General features: G+C 43.7%; 1 protein-coding gene across 5 annotated transcripts in view; it reads right to left on the reverse strand.

The window, feature by feature from the left end:
- Positions 1-349: 349 nt before the first annotated feature.
- Positions 350-23,755, reverse strand: part of ERG (ETS transcription factor ERG) — a 429,387-nt gene continuing 405,981 nt past the window's right edge. For all 5 annotated transcript variants that reach the window (XM_033949789.1, XM_033949786.1, XM_033949790.1 and 2 more), the window contains 4 exons: positions 15,383-15,445; positions 11,669-11,725; positions 10,336-10,383; positions 350-2,206 (listed from right to left, as the gene is read on the reverse strand). In XM_033949789.1, coding sequence (XP_033805680.1) covers positions 1,686-2,206; positions 10,336-10,383; positions 11,669-11,725; positions 15,383-15,445 — 689 coding nt within the window. In that variant the 3' untranslated portion in view covers positions 350-1,685. The remainder of the gene's footprint in view (positions 2,207-10,335; positions 10,384-11,668; positions 11,726-15,382; positions 15,446-23,755) is intronic.

The following is a 23,755-nucleotide window of genomic DNA, read 5'->3' on the forward strand; positions in this document are numbered from 1 at the left end:
GCCGGCCGTGGTGGTAACAGCTCCGATGCTCATAGGAATTCTATGAGTGTCAGAGGTTTTTACCGCCGTGGCTGATGCTAAAAATTGTGCTACAGTTTTATATAAAGGAGAGGGGGTAAGCTAGGCGTCGATCTGGGCACCTAACTTCAAGTATCACTTATAGAATCTAGGCCCAGAAGTCCATACAAATTGTGAGTTAAATCTGGCCAATGTTCTAAAGGAACCTCACAAACTATTGCTGTCATTATATTTTGGAAACATTCCCATCTGCACTCTGCCCAATTACTCCTAAGTGCTTCATTTTGGTCCTGAATAAAAAACAACAACACACTATACACACTACACCGTGTAGGTCAGAGATGCCATGCTAGGCCAAGCTTTCTTTATTAGATGTGAATCTGCGTTCTAAGTACTAATATTTCATATTGTAAACATTAAGCAATACAGAGTTAAAATTCAAGGCCACGATATTTTTTTGATTGCCCCTCTCTTTGTGTCTTTGGTTGGCCGAGATCAACTCGTAGTGTATAAATGCATAAGTTACATAATTATATAAAAATGGAAAAAAAAAAATTAACATTGACTTGTATACTTCATTCTGACAAACGCACAGCGTTCGTGACTCGTATAAAGAAAGACTGGCGCCCGTTTAATAAAAATTACTTAAGAAATGATCTGAGAATATGGCACTTGGGTGTCTCTTACCTTCAATTCAGAAATAAAACAACAGCTCTCTTCCCCTATAGAAGACGAGGCTTCACAATAGCTTTATAACATTAGATAATTCCAGTTGTACATTATTTATTTTTTTTTTAGAGGTGTTTTCTATTTAATTTCCCTTTTTTCTGCTTTTCTAAATGTCACTGAAGTCCTCTAATACTTGGAACAGCAATGGAGGACCCTGCTCCCAAAGAAGGTCTTCAAGTCCCCATCCCCCACCTTGAAAATATCCCCACTTTTGTAATTTCATTCTAGTCTCTTGTCTCTTCCTCCTTGTCTCAAATGCAGGCCCTCGGCCTTTAGTCGTTCGCATACCCTTCGTCACGTTCTCAGTTCCACTGCATGGCTCATAGTTCCTGGAATACTGTCTAGAAATATGGCCGTTTTTCACAGTTTGCAAGAGCTAATATACCTCTCTGTTAAAATGGAATGCATTTCAAATTCCATCATGGAAGCCATTTTGGCTTGAATTCAACACCACTTGAAAAGTCTGCTCAGAACTTTCTGTGGTATGGTGTTTTAAAAAAAAAATTTTTTTAAATAGTGGTGGCTTCTTTTTAAGTCACCATTTACTGTGAGTTTTAGGTTGTTATTCCGTTCTTTTGCTGCTGTAGTATAACCCTACTTAGAAGTTGTAGGATGATACATTTTACCGAAAGCTTATGAAAATTGGAAGAAGATTTCTATTTTGGGTTTATCTAAGTCTCTTCTTGCTTTTAGCTAGAACCGTCCATAATTTCTTGGTTGATCCAAACACTTTGGTTACTTTACATTACATTTTAAACATATTTAACTTTGCTAGTAATACTTTCTCTTTCAATCAACTATTTTACGAAGAGTTTATTTGGTATGTTTTCTTCCTGTCTGCTTTTCCCATAAGGCACTTAAAATTCATATTCTCCAATTAAGGTTCATCACCATTCACTGAGGACTGTATTCTACAGAGAAATGTCTCGTTATTCTGTTTAGTAGTAAGTGCCAAGGTGAGAAGGCATATGGCTGGCTGGAAGCCTACTGTTTGGGTAAATAGTTCCAGTAGGTGAATTCCAGTATGGTGTTGGGGCCCCAAAGAAGCCTGAAGATGTCACTGGTAAAGCAGGAGGATGGGGAGACACAAAGTTCATCTTCTGAGGGTGTGCATGGTAGGAACTCACATATGGAAGATCAGATGGGTACTTGTACATGGATGATTCTGGAGGGTGAGGCTGGAGAGCCTGAGCGATCCCATGGAAGTCAAACTTGTAAGCATAACGTTTGCCATGGACTTTGGTCATGATATTTTTGTCATAGTAATATCGGAGAGCGCGGCTGAGCTTGTCATAGTTCATGTTTGGTTTGCTCTTCCGTTCACCCCAGCGCCGAGCCACCTCGTCAGGGTCGGTCATCTTGAACTCACCATTGGTGCCTTCCCAGGTAATGCAATTGGAATTGGAGCTATCAGAGAGAAGCTCCAGCAGGAACTGCCACAGCTGAATCTGCCCACTGCCTATAGGAGAAGAATAAAAAGAAAGCTGAGATAAGGCCCTTACAATTGGAAGTCTTATCAGATTCTGCAAAAGGCCTGCAGAGTTCAGACTTTTGCATACACACAGGGCTGGATTCTGTATAGGATGCCCGGTCTCAGAAGCTGCTTAAGCAGCTTTTGAGAATCGCACATGGCATCCTATATAGAATCGCATCTGTCCTCACAAACAGACACCTAAGCCCGCCTAATACCATGATTCTCTAACCAGCATCCATGTCACAGGTGCTGGTTAAAGAATTGGGTTGCCGCTGAGCTGATCGCAATAAGGAAATCTCCCTGCTACAATCAGTTTAGCAGCCATGACAGGGAGCTGGTCCCCCCGCGAAGACCATCGGCAGAAGGTATGCCCAGTCCCTCCTGCCAGAATCTCCAAATGTCCGCCCCCACCTCCACTCCGGAATGGCCGTGGCAGGAGGAGTGGTCAATTCCGCCTGCCACCACTCCTCAAGAAATCCCTCAGCAGGAGGGATGCCCAGTCCCTCCTGCTGCCACCCCCCAAAATATCCCACGGCAGGAGGGGTGCCCTAAGGGAGTGGCCTAAGGGATCTGGCCAATCGGAGTCTTAAGCCATTCCCAGTGCATCCCAAAATGCACTGGGAGAGAGGCCTAAGATTTTGGTTGGCCCAGATACCTAAGGCCTTAGGCACCTGAACCAATCAGGGCCTTAGGCCCTTCCCTGGTGCATCCCCTAGGATGGGGTAGGCCCGCCATTCAGTAGAGGCGGGCCTGTTGGCTGGAAGGAGGAAGCATCCCTCCAGTCAGCCAACCTAAAAAAAATACTGTGAGGTCCAGGTGGGCTTGGGGTGTGTGTGTCAGGGGCATGCTCATTGGGGCGAGGGGGTTCCAGCAGGCGAGAATGGGTATCCCACCTGCTGATGATCTTTATGAAGGGGGGTTCTGGCAGGAGGGACTGGGTATCCCTTGAGCCGATGATCTTGGGGGGTGGGAGGTTCTAGCAGGAGGGACTAGGCATCCCTCGTGCCAGTAAATGTCTTGGGAGGGGGGGTTCCCATCAGGAGGGAGTGGGCATCCCTCCTGACGGTAGTCTTTGCGGGGGAGATGGGTTCCCTGCCGCAGCCGCTAAACTGAGATTCCCTTGCCGCGATCAGTTCAGCGGTTTCGTCTGTTTGAAATGTAGGCTAGCATTTTGCTGGCCTACATTCCAGGTGCCTATCGTGGCACTTCCAGGTGAAACTACACCAACTTCTAGACTTGGGCGAGCTTAGGTGGCCCTACGCAACTCCATAGGTTCATGAAGATGCCTACAATGTAGGCAGCCTGCCTTGGGATGTTTTTATTAAAACGTGCATCCCTATTGGCTGGTTAGACAGTGGTAGGACATCTACCACCACTTATAGTCGGGATGCTGTTTATAGAATTTGCCCCACAGTGTTCACGGTAAAAAATTTGGCTGCACCATAAACCAATCATATAGATACTTCAAGGGCTCCCGAGAAATTTCTGCGTACAGATTTTCAATAAGGGATAAAGAGATAATAGTTTTATGTAATATATTATAATCCTGAGATTGATGGTGAAAGGTCACTTGGACACACAAAGTCAGAGGCGTGAAGAAACTATAAGAGTTTTATTTACAGCATGCCGGACTCTTGTGCAGTGAGCAGCCTGCTTACAAGAGTGCCAGAAACAGGAAATGCACGGACTTTTATGCCCTTTTCACAAACTAATATATGCAAAATCTACAACTTCTTATTTGTTACTTCTATAATTTTTCTACAATTATTATTGGTCCTAAGCCAGCACTTGCGATAGGTTCAGGGGTACAACTTATAGTTCTATAGGAAGCTAGTTCATTTACCTACTTATCTAAGCCTTGCAGTTCTAACTGTTACATGTTTAGGAGGGCAGGGTACATCATGGCTCAAACTCTTATCTGTTTAGCTTACAATGTGGTAAGGCAGGGACATACATTTCAAGCAGATGATGTCAGCAGATTGTACACTGTTTCCAGCTTTGTAGGCCAGAGCAGTATTTCAAACAACAGTTAACCATTTCATGACCCTACAATGGTACAGATTTTTTTCCCCCACAAAAAATACTATGATAAGTCTCACGGAGGGTCTGCTTACCCGTGGTTATAGGAGTCTGCGAGGGGATATGATCGAGACTTTCAAAATACTGAAAGGAATCGACAAAATAGAGCAGGAAAAAAAAAATTATTTACAATGTCCAATGTGACACGGTCAAGAGGACATGGATTGAAGCTAAGGGGGACAAGTCCAGGACAAATATCATGAAGTTCTGCTTCACGCAACAAGTGGTGGACTCCTGGAATGCTCTCCCAGAGGAGGTTGTTGCGGAATCCACCATTCTAAGATTTAAAAGCAAACTAGATGCACATCTCCTTATGAGAGGCATAGAGGGATATGGGTGACTAAAATTACGCCAGGTGTACACCTGGCTGGGCCTCTGCATGTTCGGATTGCCGGACTTGATGGACCGAAGGTATGATCCGGAGATGGCGCTTCTTATGTTTTTTTGAGTCACTTATTAACGTGGAGAAAAAAGCCTCAGAAACATTTACTGCAGCAATTTACACAAAGTACAGCTGCCAAATTCTTATCAAAGGCTAAAAAAAAAAACCTTCCACATTTAATTTTGAATATCTCAAGTAGACCACAGAGATAAGACAGACACTGACCATGCGTGCATGCCAATCATTTATCTGAGATCAATATTGTTTTTAATGGCTGTGAGCTTTTTCTCAAGTTTGTTTTTTTGTGTGTGTGGTACAGATTTTTTTTGTTCTTGCCTTTGTCCCTTGTTTTTAGCATCAATTCCTTAGGACAGTTTCACAGAGACACCAGATCCTCTTTGCTGGCAGGAATCCTCCCTCAAGCATTTCTTTATCACGACAATACACCAAACCCTCTATTGTTACCACAGTATTTGGGGTTTTGCCAGGTACTAGTAACCTGGACTGGCCCCCGTGAGGATGGGCTACTGGGCTAGAGAGACCATTGGTCTGACCCAGTATGGCTGCTCTTATGCCTTTATGTGTGCCAAGTATAGGACAATCAAGCTATTGTGACATCACTGATGAGGTTGGCTCTTAGGCATTGGTTGAATGAGGCATTATGATGTCATAATCTCAGCTCTGGAATGCTGCTACTATTTGGGTTTTTGCCAGGTACATGTGACTTGGATTGGCCTCCGCGAAGATGTTCTTATGTGAGCCAAGTAAAGGACAATCAAGCCATTGTGACATCACTGATGAGGTTGGCTCTTAGGCATTGGTAGAATGAGGCATTATGATGTCACAATCTCAGCTCTGGAATGCTGCTACTATTTGGGTTTTTGCCAGGTACATGTGACTTGGATTGGCCTCCGCGAAGATGTTCTTATGTGAGCCAAGTATAGGACAATCAAGCCATTGTGACATCACTGATGAGGTTGGCTCTTAGGCATTGGTAGAATGAGGCATTATGATGTCACAATCTCAGCTCTGGAATGCTGCTACTATTTGGGGTTTTGTCAGGTACTTGTGACTTGGATTGACCTCCAGGAGGAGTGGCTACTGGGCTAGATAGACCATTGATGTGACCCAGTAAGGCTGTTCTTAGGTTCCTTTTTCATTTAACAAGGACCTTCATGGAGAAAGACTTCAAAAGAACATATATTATTGTATCAGAGAGCTTGGATTTCTAAAAATGGCACCATCTATCACTACAGTAGAGTATTATCGACAGTTTTTGTGGTACTCCGGATGCTGGTCTTGGCCATATGTTTTGGTCTTGTTCATCTATACAGATCTTTTGGGACGCTGTTTCTCTTTTTGTGAATGACATCTGGAACATTACAATTCAGAGATCAGCCCAGGGGTTATTTGGAGCCTCTTTGCATTTTCAACCTCGTAGACCTGGAGCCTCTGCTATCAAGTGCATCTTGCTTAAGTGGATGGAAGTGGAGGCTCCTGACTATTCCCTTTGGCGTAGTCATATGATTATGTTGCTTTCTTGGGAGCGAAGAGGTATTCAGGACATTTCTTCATTGCCTGGACGGGCCTTCCAACGAATTTGGGAGCCCTTTTGGTCTACACTATCTCCAGTGGCTCGTAGCCGCCTTTTGAACTGTTAGGGTATTATTCTCTTATTTACCTCATTTTGTTTGGCATCAGTGAGAGGGGAGGGTGGGAGGTAGGGTGGGTTTTTGTATACAATTTTGAGCTACCTTGTTGTTCTTTCTTTGTTCTTGATTTTGTATTTGCTCAATAAAATATATTTAATGATAAAAGATTTCTAGCCTGCAAAGGGTCCTACCCAGAAAAAAAAAAAATTAGAAATATTTAAAACAGAATTACAAACAGAAGCAGACAACAAAGATCAAATCAATATCGGACTATAAAGAACAAACATATCCCAAAACTAAAGATCTTAGATTTTGTTGCTAACAGTGGAGAAGGGCAACCATAAGGTCAGTGAACCTGAAAACCCAAATATCTATTTATGCAAACATGTCATAGTGAATTTTTACTACTAAGAGATTATATCAGCATTTGCCTCGGGCGCACACACACACACATCTGTGGTATGTGGCAGACGTGTAGTTTGTGGTTTTCATATGCTCACAAGATAGATTAAAAGGCCCAAGCCAGGAATGTTCGATTCAACACTTCAGCATGTGTTTTTTAACATAAACACGCTCTTTCCAAATCCAGTATACCCTGACAGGAAAATAAACAGCTGGTGGCAAGTTCTTTTTAACGAGAGAGCCCATTTCTCAAGTCTGAAAATTTACACAGCCTTTTCAAGGGCTGCTCTCGAGATTTGTTTCATAGAAAACAAACAAAAAGAGTGCCTCTGGCCTGAATTTGCAGAAATGTCCTCTCTTGCTTGTGCTTGTTGAATTAATCGTCACTTACCCCACACGTTTTGCACAATAAAAGGCAAAGTTTCTAAACCCTCTGCAATATAATCCTCGCTTCCCATTTCCACATCTGATGAAAACAAATCTCTAGTACCTTCCAGGCTAATGTCTGTTAGTTCATTAAAAGACATCAGAACTGATAAATACAGTATTCCAGTCCTTTTTCCTGCCAAACCAGTTTAAAATCCTAAGGATATAAGAATAGTTATAACCACAAGTCCACCTAGCCAAGGGGTAGGCAATTCCGGTCCTCGAGAGCCAAAGCCAGGTCAGGTTTTCTGGATAGCCACAATGAATATGTATGAGATGGATTTGCATGCACTGCCTCCTTGAGATGCATATATATCTCATGCATATTTATTGTGGATATCCTGAAAACCTGACCTGCTCCGGCTCTCGAGGACTGGAATTGCCTACCCCTGACCTAGCCCAATATTCTGCTTCCAACCCAGGTCACAAGTACCTGGCAGAATCCCATACAGTAGCAAGATTCCAGAATCCCAATTAGTAACAAGATTTCAGAATCCTAATGAATAACACTATTCCGGAATCCCAATTATTAACAAGATTTCAGAATCCTAATGAATAACACAATTCCAGAATCCAAAAGAGTAGCAAGATTCTGGAATCCCAATTAGTAATAAGATTTCAGAATCCTAATGAATAACACGATTCCGGAATCCCAAAGAGTAGCAAGATTCCGGAATCCCAATTAGTAACAAGATTTCAGAATCCTAATGAATAACACGATTCCGGAATCCCAAAGAGTAGCAAGATTCCGGAATCCCAATTAGTAACAAGATTTCAGAATCCTAATGAATAACACGATTCCGGAATCCCAAAGAGTAGCAAGATTCCGGAATCCCAATTAGTAACAAGATTTCAGAATCCTAATGAATAACACGATTCCGGAATCCTAAAGAGTAGCAAGATTTCAGTCTATCGACTGTCGGTTAGAGAATGACACGTGGAAAATATTTAGCACCAATCCCACCCTATACCCATGTGTCTGTCCCTGTCCCTGTCGTCCCTGTCCCTGTGAGCTCGGTCCCCATCCCTACCCTGTCCCCAAGAACTCTGTCCCCGCCACTGCCCCATCCAAGCAAGCTTAGTCCCCGTTCCCGCCCTGCAAACTATCAGATCCCATCTGCACAAGCCTTGAATAGTTATGATTTTATATTGAACTCATTTTATTAAAGTATAAAAAGAGACAATATTCTGTACAATTGTCATTTTATAAACACAAATAATACAGAGCAAAGATCAACAAAACCCCCGTCTCCCCTCCCTTTCACAAATATCCCCCTCCACTATTGTGAAAACTGAACAAACCAAATTACTACAGAATGCTACATAGAAAATCAAGCTAACAGAATACTTCAGTCACACATGGCAGGAATAATGTTAGGGGAGAGCAACTAGGGCAACTGCCCCCTGGTCAGAGAGAGAGAGCCCTAAGCCAGCTGGAAGCTAAAGAAGCACAGCCTGGGCTTTGCAGTCCCCAGTTATGTCTAATACCAGCTCTAGCAGGATACATATTTCAAATCTGAAATATTCTAATCACAAAATATAAAATAAATTAATTTTTTTCTACTTTTTGTTGTCGGGTAGTTTTATTCTTCAAATCACATTGGTCTCAGGCTTTGGTTTTGGGTTCCTTCAGTCTTGAATGTGGCATGGCTGACTCCCGAAGGTAAAATAGGTGCAAGAGGAGCTGGGGAGGAAATGCCAAGTCTGACACAGGCACAATTTTTTTTTTACCACAGGAGCAAGACTTTTCACTGCTCCCACGGGGTGGTAAAAGGCCTTGTCCCTGTTCCTGCGGGGTGGTGAAAAGTCTTTTCCCCATTCCTGCGGTAAACCAGTTGCAAATGTCACCTCTCCAGTGGATTTACTGCGGTGACCACGGTTTACCTCGATAAACGGTCCTCGTGTCATTCTCTACTGCCGGTGTCCTTATTTATTATTTTGTATGGTGATTTTAATTAAAAATGATGTTTTATGTCTCATTATTTTTATGCTAATTTATGTTTTTATATATATTAGTACAAATATCGCCCCTGAAGCAGCCCTGCTGGGTGAAACACGGCCCTGTCAGGCATTCCTTTATGCAAACACAAGTAAAAAAATCCAACAAAACTACAGTAATATGTCAAACAACAAAACAAACAGGAAACTGCAGAGATGATGTACATAATACCAAGTCTTTAATCTGGGTCAATAAACAGTTTGTATCCAAAAGATATAGGGGTCCTTTTATCAAGCTGCGCTAGCAGGGTTAGCGCGTCTGACATTTCATCATGGGCTAACCCCCAGGCATTAGCGGTTAGTGCGGAAGGCGGTTTAACGCATGGTATTACACGCGTTAAACCCCTACCGCAGCTTGATAAACGGACCCTATAAGGCTAGATTCACTAAGGGCATGGAGCACATTAAAATAATTATGTATAAAATCAAAATTACGAGGCTAGTGAGGAGGCCAATGCCACATGTATGTTCTTAGAAAACCAAAAAAATACTCTGTGGAGTGACGATGTTCCTAAATGGACTTTATTTGAAAGTGTCAAAGTTCCAAAGGTACACCGAAATCATCCACATAAAGTAATTTCATCCACATAAAAATAAATCATCCACATAAAAGCTTAAAGCAGTGTCTCACATCCGGCTCACCACACAATTGTTTCCCATGTACTCACCTTTATAGGACCCCCCAGGGACCCCTGAAGAAGACTTTTTGTCGAAACATGGACCGTGTTGGGTCCTGTATCCCTAGCGGACTAGGTCCTTTAAGGCTCTTATGTGGATGATTTATTTTTATGTGGATGAAATTATTTTATGTGGATGATTTCAGTGTACCTTTGGAACTTTGACACTTTCAAATAAAGTCCATTTAGGAACATCGTCACTCTACAGAGTTTTTTTTGGTTTTCCCTGGATTTTCTTCTTTGTGGATATTTTGGGGTCAATTCCTTTTGTTTTTTTACATGTATGTTCTTAGCCATTGAAAACACTTGGCTAACAACTGGCACTTCTGAAGCCCTTAGAAAAGAAGGAAAATGGAATGAAAGATAAATGAATACAGGATTTATAATAAACACCCTGAATGTAGCCGGTTAAATATTGACTGGCAGGTGTATAAGAAAAAAAAAAATCATTAGAAAGCAAAACTGGAGATTAGAGGACGCACAGAAGAAGGTTCTTACCTGGATTTGCAAGCCGACTGCTGGTTGGTCCAAGAATTTGATAAGGATCTATTTGATTGTTAAAAAAATACAAAAGTACATAATGTAAATGTTTTTCATTCCCTGAAAGACCATAAATTTCACATGAACAGAAATCCACATTGGCTTACTGGAATGGTGTCAGGTCAAAAGCACGCCGGGACAAAGGCGCGCCCAGACAATTGAGCGCAGTGCGGGGGCGTGCACCGCAGAAAATTACTGTTTTTAGGGCTCTGACGGGGGGGCGGGGGGGGAACCCCCCCACTTTACTTAATAGAGATCGCGCCACATTGTGGGGGCGTTGTGGGGGGTTTGGGGGGTTGTAATCCCCCACATTTTACTGAAAACTTCACTTTTTCCCTGTTTTTAGGGAAAAAGTTAAGTTTACAGTAAAATGTGGATGGTTACAACCCCCTCAACCCCCCATAACTCCAGCGCAATCTCTATTAAGTAAACTGGGGGGGCTCCCCAACAAAAAACCCTGTCGGATCCCCTAAAAACTGTAATTTTCTTCAGCGCGCGCCTCTGTCTTGCGCTCAGTTGTCGGCGCGCGCCTTTGTCTTTCGCGGGGTTGTCTATGAACCTACTGGAACCATTCATTAAAAACATAAGAACTGCCATACTGGGACAGACCAAAGGTCCATCAAGCCCAGCATCCTGTCTCCAATAAGTGGCCAACCCGGGTCCAAGTCCCTAGCTAGATCCCAAGTAGTAAAATAGATTTTATGCTGCTTATCCTAGGAACAAGCAGCGGATTTCCCCAGGGATCCCAGATAGGGTTGCCAGATTTTCCCCACCCCCAAGCCCGCCTAGTTATGCCCACCCTACCCTAATCCTGCCCTGGCCCTGCCCCTGCTGCCTATTCTTGTCGGGCAGGAAGGAAGTCTGCGTATCGCGGACACTACGTGATGATGCCACGCGCACATGTGCGAGCGTGACGTCATCGCGTGACGGCCTCGCCTTCGTGGACTTCCTCCCTGCCCGACACAGCTTTTCAAAACCCGACTGGACCCCTGGACAGGTCCTCAAAAGGAGGACATGTCCGGGGAACCCAGATGCCTGGTAACCCTAGTCCCAGATATGGTGGTGAAAAATATATATACGCAACAATTTTTGCCCGATCGATGGGCTGTGGTGTGGCGTGAGGCCCATCGATCAGGCAAAAATTGTTTATTGTCAGCATCTTGTACATTTGTTCTGCAAGTTTCGTCTTTTGTTTTGGTTTCACTACGTCTCCACGGCACCAAGACTGAGCCAACGGATTGGCCTTCTTTCAGAACAACTTAAAAACTTGTTACGATAATGTGATACTAACCTAGCTGAGGACGTGGATCTTCTGTTTTGGTAACTGTTGAGGGCGAAGGTTGGATCACTGGAAATAAAACAGACAAGTTCACTAAATCCATAAATGTGGTACAAAGCCTAATGAAGATGATGAGAAATGTTGCCCAAGACTCCCAATATGGTATCTGAGCCTGGTAATAGTATAATTTGGGGGCTTTTTTACCAAAGTGCATTAATGGGTTAAACGTGCAAATCCAAGAGACAAAACAACGAAAGAGAGTCCTCAACTCGAATTGTAGCACACAGAAGGAAAGGCAAGTGAGACGTCTAGATCAACCAACGGGTCCTTTATTGATATGTCAAGGTATGGAAATCCCAACTAGGATCCCAATTACAGCAGCGAAAACAGCCTTCTTAAGGGGGATATACAATTAACGATCGCGTTGCTGAATGAAAGCTGTCAGGGAGCAAACGCGCCGTAGCATATAATACCAATGTTTTGGCGTCTTCACATCACTTTTTTGGGGGGCGTGCATTTGATGTGAAGACGCCAAAGCATTGGTATTATATGCTACGGCGCGTTTGCTCCCTGACAGCCTTCATCCAGCAACGCGATCGTTAATTGTATATCCCCCTGAAGAACGCCGTTTTCGCTGCCGTAATTGAGATCCTAGTTGAGATTTCCATACCTTGACATATCAATAAAGGACCCATTGGTTGATCTAGACATTTCACTTGCCTTTCTCGCTGTGTTAAACTTGCCAATTACCATGCAGCGTTACTGCAGAAGCGCAGTACTTGTTGCTGACATTAAGGGCCTCTTCTATTAAACAGCGCTAGCAGCTGAATGGCTTGCACTGCTCCTGACGCTCATAGAGTTCCTATGAGCATTGGGAGCGGCGCGGATGAGCGTCGGGAGCAGCGCGGCTCTCTGCGCTAAAAACTGCTAGTGCAGTTTAATAGAAGAGGAGGTAACTGCATGATGTGTTAGGGGTAGGAACACTGGCAGAGGACTCCCACACCTTTCAAGCAGTACACATTTCGGCGCATTAATCGTAGAGCAGTGGCGTAGCAAGGGTGAGAGGCGCCCGGGACGGGAACGCCCCTCCCCCTCCCTATTCTCCGCCCCCACCTGCCATGCGCACACCCTGTCCCTTCCCCTGTACCTCTTTAACTTTCCTAGTGCGAGGAGCAATCCCATCCTGCTGCTTGCACCGCCGGCATCTCTTCCTCTGATGTCACTTGCTAGAAGTGGGTCCAGGAAGTGATGTCAGAGGAAGAGCCGACGCTGGTGCGAGCAGCAGTCTGGGGTTGCTGCTCGCGCCGGGAACATTAGGGAGGTCCAAGGGAAGGAACATGCACGCGCAGTAATGGGGGGGGGGCAGGGAAGGAGTGGGGGAGGGCGGAGAGGAGGACAAGTGCTAGCGTCCCCACCAAGACGGTGCACAGGGCAGACTGACCCCCTCCCCTCCCCCCCTCACTATGCCACTGCTGCGTGCTCCAACAATTACTACGCAGCCTCTACATTTGTGGCAGGTTAATATTTGAAGTAAAAACACGATAAGTCCAAAAAGCTTCCCACACTTCTGTAACGAGGCACCTTGGATATGTAGAAAAGCATTTAACCCTTTCAGGACCATAAGGATCGTAGGCCAATTTTTGTGGTTTTGACGACATTTTTATGGTAAAAAGGGCTTGCAGATGCCAAAAAATTGATTTTTTTTGTGAAATATCATTATTTTTTTTAAAAAAAATCACACTTCTGGCTTATGGACAGTGTGGCAAGTGAATCTTCTCGTCAATCTGGCAACGACGCTAATGAATGAATGTCAGAACCAGTTTGTTTACATAAAGGCAGTATCATATGGAATCCGTACATATCAAATTTAGAACTGTAGACTATCCCAATCAAAATTTATAGGATTTTAAAGTTATGGGATAAATATGTCCCTTGGTCCTGAAAGGGTTAAAGGCCATATTTCATGCTAGTGAGTTTTGCTGCCCCCCTCCGACATCTCCACATTCATAGTTGAATTCATGCATGTTGCTGCCATATTGTGTTATAAATGAAGGTTGTACTATTGCAATTCAAAAGTCACTCTAAACCAGTGTATCGCAAACTGTGTGCCAAGGCACACTCGCGTGCCTTCTGAGATTCCAAGTGTGCCACGGCACACTGAGGAGGAAGAGAGGCGCCTGCCAGCTGACTTCCCTATGCGATATGGCACCAACGCTGCCCGATTCGCCGAAGACCTGCATGTTTCCCCCTTCTCACTAGTGTCCTCCGGCTTCCCCCCCCCCCTGGCCTCCCAGTCTCACCTTTAAAGCTAATTACAGCAGCCTCAGAGGATCGCCGGTAGGTAAAATGAAATCATTTTTAATATAGCGATTGAAATGTGTCAGTTTTGAGAATTTGTATATTGCGTGTATATGAAAAATGAATGGAAAAAATTGCATTACAATTAGGAAAGGGGATGGGGTCTGGGGCAGAGCTTGGGTGGGTCTAGGGAGGTCTGTGGTTGAGTACTCAGTTGATATTTGTTAGATTTAGGGGTTATTTAGCGTGAAGTAATTGAGAAACACTGCTGTAGGCAATCAGCTGGCGCCAGTGCCTCTCCTTCTCTCTGGCCCTCTTCCCTGCTGCCACCCCCTACTGGCATCTCAGGGCCCATCTGGAGAGCCTCTGCGCATGCGAGGATGTCGACACTATGATGTCACGCATATGTGTGATGTCATCACAGCGACATGAGCGCACTTCTGGGTGCCTCAAGCCGTGGCCACTACCTTTAGTGTGCCCCGGCTCGAGAAAGTTTGAGAGACACTGCTCTAAACCAATGCTTAAGGAGATCATCGTTTCATTCATTATTATATCTATGGAAACTGTTAACTTTGGTGGCCACAGAAGTGAGGAAGTATGTTGAGGTCGGTGGCATACCAAAGGCAGGGTGGTGGGGCGGTCCGCCCCGGGTGCAGGGAGCTTAGGGGTGCTGCTATGGTTGTGGGGCTGCGGTCTGCCAGCCGCCATGCCATCTGATGTCAACTTCCTGATCTGGGCTGGGAGATCAGCAGGCAGGCGGGGTGGGGAAGGAGCGTGGGGGCCGGAAAAGAGGGAGGGGTGCCAACGCCCCAGGCGCTTCTCACTCTCGCTACACCAGTGCCCCCCAAAGTTACTTTCTTTGGATCTAGGGGAATCTATTTCCACGGGGGGTGGGGGGAGGGGGAAGGGGAGGAGGGGAAGGTGTAGTATCCCTGGATTTGGCCAAGAAGCAAATATTTTAGAACAGACCACTCAAAAGTCAAAGAATTCGTAAACTCCATCCTCTGTCTCAAAGCAAGACTCCAGGCTAAGGTGCATTTCTCAAATGAGCTAATGATTTATGAGGCTGGTTTGGAAAAGTTTGGTACATTTCCATGAGATGGCGCCACAATCCATTGTCAGTGGTTCCCAACCCTGTCCTGGAGGATCCCCAGCCAATGAGGTTTTTGGGATAGCTCTAATGAATATGCATGAGAGAGATTTGCATATAATGGAGGTGATAGTTATGCAAATCTGCCCCGTGCATATTCATTAAGTCTATCCTGAAAACCTGACCAGCTGGTGGTCCTCCAGGACAGGGTTGGGAACCAGTGACTTAATGGATTGTGGCGCCACCTCATGGAAATTTACTAAACTTTTAAAACAACCCTCGTACGACTGACTTGTCCAATTTATCAGCTGTCTACTGAGAAAGAAAAAAAAAATTGCCTTTTGACGGAGGGGCTTGGTGATTTGTCCATGCTGATCTTCTTGCTGGTTCATAAGGCAAATCTGCAGAGAAAAAAAAAACATTCTTAGTGATCAAAATTTCTAGATGAGAGATTTATTGTAGCGCTCTGGAGGAAATGTTTATTTATGCCCAGAGATGAATACATTGGGAAAGAGAACCATTCTTTGGCAAATCCAAGGAAGCACTTATTTATTTTATTGGGCTTTGTTAACTGCCTTTATAAAGAGATTCAACCAAGATGGTTACAGTGAAATGACTGAATATAAGCATAAACAATATCAATGGGGGAGATGGCAAACCAAATCCTAAAAATGGGAACAACATGTTATAATATCAGAATTACACACAGCACAGTAGAATACTCATATAATAAAAATCTGATAAATGACAGCCAAATACAAATGATACATCCTTAACATTTTAAATTTCACAAAATAGTGGTATAAGTATTAGAGAATCTAAAAAAAAAAAAAAAGAATTACCAATAAACCACTATTCATTAAAAAAAAAATGATGCCAAACCCTTATAACTGAATATGGTAATGGTGAAAAAGAAGCCTCATACCCGGAGCAAAGCGCCATCTGGTGTCAGTATATGGTAATTCATATTACTCCTAATGTAATCAGGCAAAAACCATCAACCACCTTTTGTTTTAAATCTTATTCTTTTTCTTATCTTTTTTTTCTTTTTCCTTTTGCAATTATTCAATTCAGTCTCTCATTAGATAAAACGTTCATTCAGTAGTAATCATAAATATCAGTAATAAATCTTAGTAGTAAACGATTTGGGAGCATTCAAAAATCGAGAAACACCGTTCAGCTGCCCATATAGGGGTCTTTTTACTATAATGTGTTACCGACAGGTCTGCAGCGGTTGGGTGTTAGGATAGTAAAGCCCAATTCAAAATAACCAAGCAATTGTTAGTGAATCAATCGCTTGGCTATTTTGCATGAGGTTTTACTCATTTGCATGGGTTGGATCGGGTCGGATAGGAGAATGATCGGGCAGCAGTTTTGTGAATCGGGTCGGGGGAACGATCGCCAAACCAGTAAAACTGGTTTGGCGATCGTCGGTACAGGATTGGGTTTAGTGAAACTAGGCCTAAGTCCTTTAGAGAATCGTACCTAGTAGCGCCTAAGTCTTTCTCCACCCCCTAAACACGCCTATCTTTGGGGTTAGCCTATCTTTTCAAGAATCACAACTAAGAAGAAAGCTGCTTTATCTCCCAATTAAATTTTATATATTTTTTTCAATTATGAGCTTGTTAAAGTCCAAGCTAATTTACTAATTAAGTTAGGGCTTCTTATAGAATTTTGCCTTCTAGGTTAGGTTTCTATTTCTCATAGAATCGAATTTTACAAGTCAGATGCCTAACTTTCAATTAAGTCTGATTAATGCCGATTGTCAGGCTTTGAGTGCTGATCGCACCAATTAAGCCGATTGATCAATTAAGTTTGGTGCCAATATCAGTGCTTAACTTTAGGTGGACTTTATAGAATCAGATCATGGTGGAACCCAAGCACAGGACCGGGTAGAGCTTTGAATCCTTGCCCAGAAATAGCTAAGAAGAAAAAAAAACTTTTGAATTTAAATTGAATCGGGTTGGGCAGAAATGGATGGACCATTCGGGGCTTTATCTGCCGTCATCTACGATGTTACTATGGTTATATTTGAGCTCTAAAGTTATAGAACAATGGAGATAATTCCTAAATGTGATGGTGTGTAATTTGAGGGTGGGGGTACACACAGGTTGAACATAGGCGGGGCTTCTGCTTACAAGCATACGTAACTTATGGAATACCATAAGTTGCTGCCACTATTAGGCACTTTCACTTACACCAGATCTATTGCTAGCGTAAGTAATTGCTTTAACATTTTAGGCATTTAATTACCTATCGACGCTATCATTCTATAAGGCAGTGTATCGCAAACTGTATCGAGATGTGCCGCGAGATGCCGAGGAGGAGGAGAGGTGCCAGCGCCGGCACCTTTACATGCCTCTTCCCTTCCAGCACCCCCCCACACTGGTGACTCAGGGCCTCGTCTGGAGGGCCTTCGCGCATGCGGAGACCTTGATGTGATGACGTCACTCGTGCGCATGATGTCATCGCACCGACCTCCGCGCACTTCTGAATGCTCTCGAGCCGCGGCCACCCCGTTTAAATGCGCTGTGGCTTCGCAACGTTTGCGAGACACAGCTACAAGGGAACATGAGAGCCTACAATTATGTATTGAGTAGGCGCCTAAATCACGCTTTCTCGCTACCTTTTCACGTGATTAAACCACTCGATCGGAAGCAAGGTTTTGACAGTCATGCACTTCTCCCTCTGTATTCGCGGTTTCAGCAATCGCGGTTTCGATTATTCACAGTTTTTAGCTTGCTGGCTCCTCTCCCCCCCCCCCCCCCCCAAATTACACCAGCTTGCATAGAGAAATCGCCGATTCCAAGCGTTTGCAGAGAAAAATCGCCGATTCCCAGCACTTCCTTCACCGTGTTTTGCCTCTCCTTCAGGAGCAGGCCTGGTCTCCCACCGTGTTATTCGCGGTTTCGCCATATTCACGATGGTTTTTAATAGAAAACAGCGACTAACATATGAAAAAGTGATTTGTGGTTTTTAGCTTTCTGGCTCCCCCCCCCAAAAAAAAAAATTACGCCAGCTTGCATAGAGAAATCGCCGATTCCCAGCACTTCCTTCACCGTGTTTTGCCTCTCCTTCAGGAACAGGCCTGGTCTCCCACCGTGTTATTCGCGGTTTCACCATGTTCACGATGGTTTTTAATAGAAAACAGCGAATAACATATGAAAAAGTGATTTGCGGTTTTTAGCTTTCTGGCATGATGTCAGCTCGCATAGAGAAATTGCCGATTCCAAGCGTTTACAGAGAAAATCGCCGATTCCCGGCACTTCCTTCACCATGTTTTGCCTCTCCTTCAGGAACAGGCCATGTTATTCGTGGTTTCGCCATATTCACGATGGTTTTTAATAGAAAACAGCGAGTAACATATGAAAAAGTCATTTGTGGTTTTTAGCTTTCTGGCTCCCCCCCCCCCAAAATTATGCCAGCTTGCATAGAGAAATCGCCGATTCCAAGCGTTTGCAGAGAAAAATCGCCGATTCCCAGCACTTCCTTCACCGTGTTTTGCCTCTCCTTCAGGAACAGGCCAGGTCTCCCACCGTGTTATTCGCGGTTTCACCATGTTCACGATGGTTTTTAATAGAAAACAGCGAATAACATATGAAAAAGTTATTTGCGTTTTTTCTGTATTCGCAGGTCTGTTAATCCCCTATCGCAGCGAATACGGAGGGAGAAGCGTACTCCTTTCATGGCTTAAGGCACCTAGCTTCACTCGGCATCCTTGCTAAGATGAAATTTAGCCTTTGCCTACTTATGAAATTAAAATATTTAGGGTCCTTTTAACTAAAAGGTATTTTGTGGGGGTTTTTTGTGTACTAAGGGGCCCCTTTTTTCAAGCTGCCCTAGAGGCTTTTAGTGTGAGCGTCGGAGCACTAACCTCGCCAGCCCACGCTAAAAACGTCTGGCACAGCTTGATATAAAGGGGCGCCTCTGCATTTAGCGCGTGCTCTTCTTTCGCATGTGCTAAATCGGTTAGCTCGCCTCAGTAAAAGGACCCCTTAATGTTGCAGTAAATCTGAGCTCAGAGAGCGGGAAGCTTCCCCCATTGGAGCGCACTAAGCCCAAATTTCGCCTCACCTTTTACAAATAGCCCCTTTAATTTCTTGATAAGGGACTGGCACCGCTCTGCAGGATTTTGCCACCATCCTAGTGCTGCTCTGCGGAAGCACTACGGACGATACGGAGCAAGCGATGGTGGGGGGAGCGTTGAGGAAATCCCAGTCCCCGTGTAGGAAACATTACCAGTGCCTTCCAGTCAGCCTGCAGAGCAGAGCACCAGTTAGGTCTTCATCCGACCGTCAGTAAGCGAGAGCCAACAGAAGGGCCGCTCTGAATCAGGGCCTGAAATCTTATCTGCTCCAGCTTCCAGACATTACTAGGCGGGATGGGAGAATGTGGAAACTTGTCACGCCAGTGTGTCATCCAGCATCAAACTAATTTATTTAGACTGTCTGCCTTTTGAGCATCACAGCCACTGCGGTCTAATGGAACATTATGATCAAAAACTTGGGGGTTTTGCTGACATGTACAGAACTTTCTCTCTCTTTTTTTTTTTCCTTTTCTGTTCTCTAAATCTCCCCAATGTTTTAGAACAAGTTCCCCATTCCTGGAGTTCTTAGGGCCTGCATTCCCCCTAATTAGTTGGTATTTCGGGATCTCCACAAAGGTATATCTACGTATATAATATCTCCATAAGGTATGTATATCAATTCAGTTGCAGGCAAACATACCTCATACATATTCAAGGCAGAGCCTGGTTAATGGACTTTGAATGCTAACCCCAAGGATGCTTAAAAACCCAGACCCTAAGGAGCTGATGGAGGTGCTGAATTGTTTTTTTCACAGCTCATTCTATGAAACTTGTGTGCTTTCGGTTTTCCCTTTCCTCCTTCCACTCTACCTTTCTGTCTGCCCTCCCCCCCCCCCCTCTTTTTCCTGCTCCATCTCGTTTGTCGCTTTGCACTGCCCTGACCTGATATAATTTGGGTTACCAGACGTTCGGCCAAACCGGCAACCACCAAATATAGGATTTTCCCTGATGAAGGTCAACTGAAATAGTGTACTCTGTTAGACAGTTAGAGAATGAAACGGGGACAGAATTTGTCCCAGTCCCCGTGGATAACCACGAGAAACCATCCTATGTCATCCTTTAGTGTCTAAATCAACCTCGGTCCTTCTATACCAGCATTCTTTAATGCAAGTCTTGAGGGTCAGTGGTTGTGCCCATTCATACTCTGATTCTTATGTGAGCCAAATATAGGACAATCAAGCCATTGTGACATCACGAATGAGCCTGGCTTTTAGGCACTGGTGGAATGAGATTTTATGACATCAAAATCTCAGCTCTGGAATGTTGCTACTCTTTGGGTTTCTGCCAGGTTCTTGGGACCTGGGTTGGCCACAGCTGGAAACAGGATAACCTTCAGCCTGTCCCAGTATGGCAACACTTATGGTCTTATGGTCTAACCATCCCGTGGCATTCTTTAGTGTCTATGTCAACCTCGGTCCTTCTACACCAGCATTCTTCAATGCAAGACTTGAGGGTCAGTGGCTCTACCCATCTATACTCTGATTCCTCCCTCTTTCCTTAAAGAATGACACGGTGATGGTTTCCCACAGTTGATCGCAAGAACAGGGATGGAAACATAGTAACATAGTAGATGACGGCAGATAAAGACCCGAATGGTCCATCCAGTCTGCCCAACCTGATTCAATTTAAAATTTTTTTAATTTTTGTTAATTTTTTCTTCTTGGCTATTTCTGGGCGAGAATCCAAAGCTTTACCCGGTACTGTGCTTGGGTTCCAACTGCCGAAATCTCAGTTAAGACTTACTCCAGCCCATCTACACCCTCCCAGCCATTGAAGCCCTCCCCTGCCCATCCTCCACCAAACGGCCATACACAGACACAGAAACAAATTCTTTCCCCTTGTCATTCTTCAGGACTGACTGTATTCTGGTTTACAAAGTTGTTGATGATCATCACTAGATTTGGTGGAAATATTTTCAAAGTAATTGGGTCACATATATTATTATACAATGATACGGCCATTGTGCTAATATGAGGGATAAAGTTGTATGGCGGAATAGAAGCCACTAATGTAATGTAATGTCATATTTTCCCTAGTAGCACCATTTCTCACTGAGAGGGAGAGGATGAATGATGGACGAAGAGCTGTTTTCATAAGTCAGAAAGAGTGGCATTTCATATTTTAAAGGTCGTTTGACCACAGGTTTGGTCTTTAATACCGAATGCCCTCTCCCTGTACGCTTTCAAATCCCTTGAAATGATTATTTTCAATTGGCGATGGGCTTTGCTATTCGTCTGCAGTTGTTTACTTTTAGTTTACTTGACAAATAAAAATGATAACATATCTACTGTATTAGTGTTACCTTTTCCTAACAGGTCCTCTCGGAAATTTCTTAGCAAACTGTATATCCATATTTTTGCATTCTTAAAGTTTCTGCACTCTGTATTTTCCTCTGACTATCTGCATATTGTAACTCGCCGAATGTCCAGCTCTCTTGATTGTAAACCGCCTAGAAGTCGCAAGATTGTGGCGGTATAAAAGAATAAAGTTATTATTATTATTATTATTATTAAATAAGAACATAAGAATAGCCTTGGTGGGTCAAGCCAATGGTCCATCAAGCCCAGTAGCCCATTCTCACAGTGGCCAATCCAGGTCACTAGTACATGGCCAAAGCCCAAGGAATAGCAACATTCCATGCTACCGATCCAGGGCAAGCAGTGGCTTTCCCCATGTCTTTCTCAATAACAGACTCTGGACTTTTCCTCCAGGAACTTGTCCATAGGGTTGAAGTACAGTGATGAACCAAATTAAGGTCTCCTGTTACATAATGTGGGCCGGCTCGATTGTATTTTTGATTTAAAAATGTTAAGTTTTGGGGTCATTCAGTGATGATTTTTCCTGACCTTTGAAGGTCTACACAACTAAGAAAGGCTTTTTAAGCTCTTAAATCTCAGACCTGAAAGAGACTTTTTTTTCCCCCTGCAATTTCCATGTAAATGCATTGTTAAGTCGTTGGAGAGAACTTTATGGATTTCTAAACCCAGAACATTTAAAGAATTTCCTGGAAGCAAGGCAACCTCCAGTCCCTACATCTGCATCCTTTTTAAAGATGCCTTTTCTACATAATTTTATACTTCATGAATTATTTATTTGGTTGAACCTGTTTTAACTATATCCTTTTTGTATTTGCCCTTAATGTTTCTTCTTTACTTTAAAATTATATTTCATCCCTCCTTTCCCAGTGTTTAACAATGTTTAAATTTAGAGTATTTTAGCCATTATTTAAATTGTATGTATTATTATGTATTGCATTGTTATTGTTCTTTGATTTTACATTGTAAATTTTAAATGTAAATCGCTTAGAATATCCGATTAAGCGATTTATCAAGTCCCATAATAAACTTGAAACTTGAACTCCTTCAGAGCATAATATAAATATCGCGAAAGAAAAATAAACTCCATTGAGTCTGTCAGAAAAATCTTTCGCCTTTCATAAAAGAGTTTTCTTTTGTTGCCCCTGAATTTCTGTAATCTTGCCTTTGTTCGCTATAATTTCCTAAGATTGGGGTTTATATAGGGCTCCTTTTACGAAGCTGCAATAGCCGCTTCAGCGCGCGTGACTTTTCGTCACGCGCTAACCTCCGCGCTCGCCCAAAAATTACCGCCTTCTCAAGAGGAGGCGGTAGCGGCTAGTGCGGCCGGTGGTTTAGCGTGCGCTAATACGCGTGTTAAACCGCTACCGCGGCTTCGTAAAAGGAGCCCATAGAGACATGTATTTAGGGCTCCTTTTACGAAGGTGCGCTAGCGGTTTTAGCGCACACTACAATATCGCATGCGCTAAACGCTAACGCCTCCGTTGAGCTTGCGTTAGTATTTTTCGTTTAGCGTGTGGTTAGCACGCGCTAATCCTTAGCGCACGCTAAAAACGCTAGCGCGCATTAATAAAAGGAGCCCTTAGTTAGGTGGTTTATATATTTCCTTTATTTATTTATTTTATTTATTTCAGTTTTATATCCCAGGAGCTCAGAACGGGTCACAGTAGTACATTCACAGTGTTTGGGCAACAATCCAATCATAACGTTGTAGAGGTACATGGTTAATCTTGCATATACAGATGGTTAAGGGGCTGGAAGAGCTGCCGTACAGCGAAAGATTAGAGAAACTGGGCCTCTTCTCCCTCGAACAGAGGAGATTGAGAGGGGACATGATCGAAACATTCATGGTACTGAAGGGAATAGACTTAGTAGATAACCAAGGTAGGGAGAACGAGAGGGCACTCTCTAAAGTTGAAAGGGGATAGATTCCGTACAAACGTAAGGAAGTTCTTCTTCACCCAGAGAGTGGTGGAAAACTGGAACACTCTTCCGGAGTCTGCCATAGGGGAAAACACCCTCCAGGGACTCAAGACAAAGTAGATAAAGACAGAGTGTTCACACTCTCCACGGTAGGGAGAACGAGAGGGCACTCTCTAAAGTTGAAAGGGGATAGATTCCGTACAAACGTAAGGAAGTTCTTCTTCACCCAGAGAGTGGTGGAAAACTGGAACGCTCTTCCGGAGTCTGCCATAGGGGAAAACACCCTCCAGGGACTCAAGACAAAGTAGATAAAGACAGAGTGTTCACACTCTCCACGGTAGGGAGAACGAGAGGGCACTCTCTAAAGTTGAAAGGGGATAGATTCC

Source organism: Geotrypetes seraphini, chromosome 6 (assembly GCF_902459505.1).
Source record: "Geotrypetes seraphini chromosome 6, aGeoSer1.1, whole genome shotgun sequence".
NCBI classification, from domain to species: Eukaryota; Metazoa; Chordata; class Amphibia; order Gymnophiona; family Dermophiidae; genus Geotrypetes; species Geotrypetes seraphini.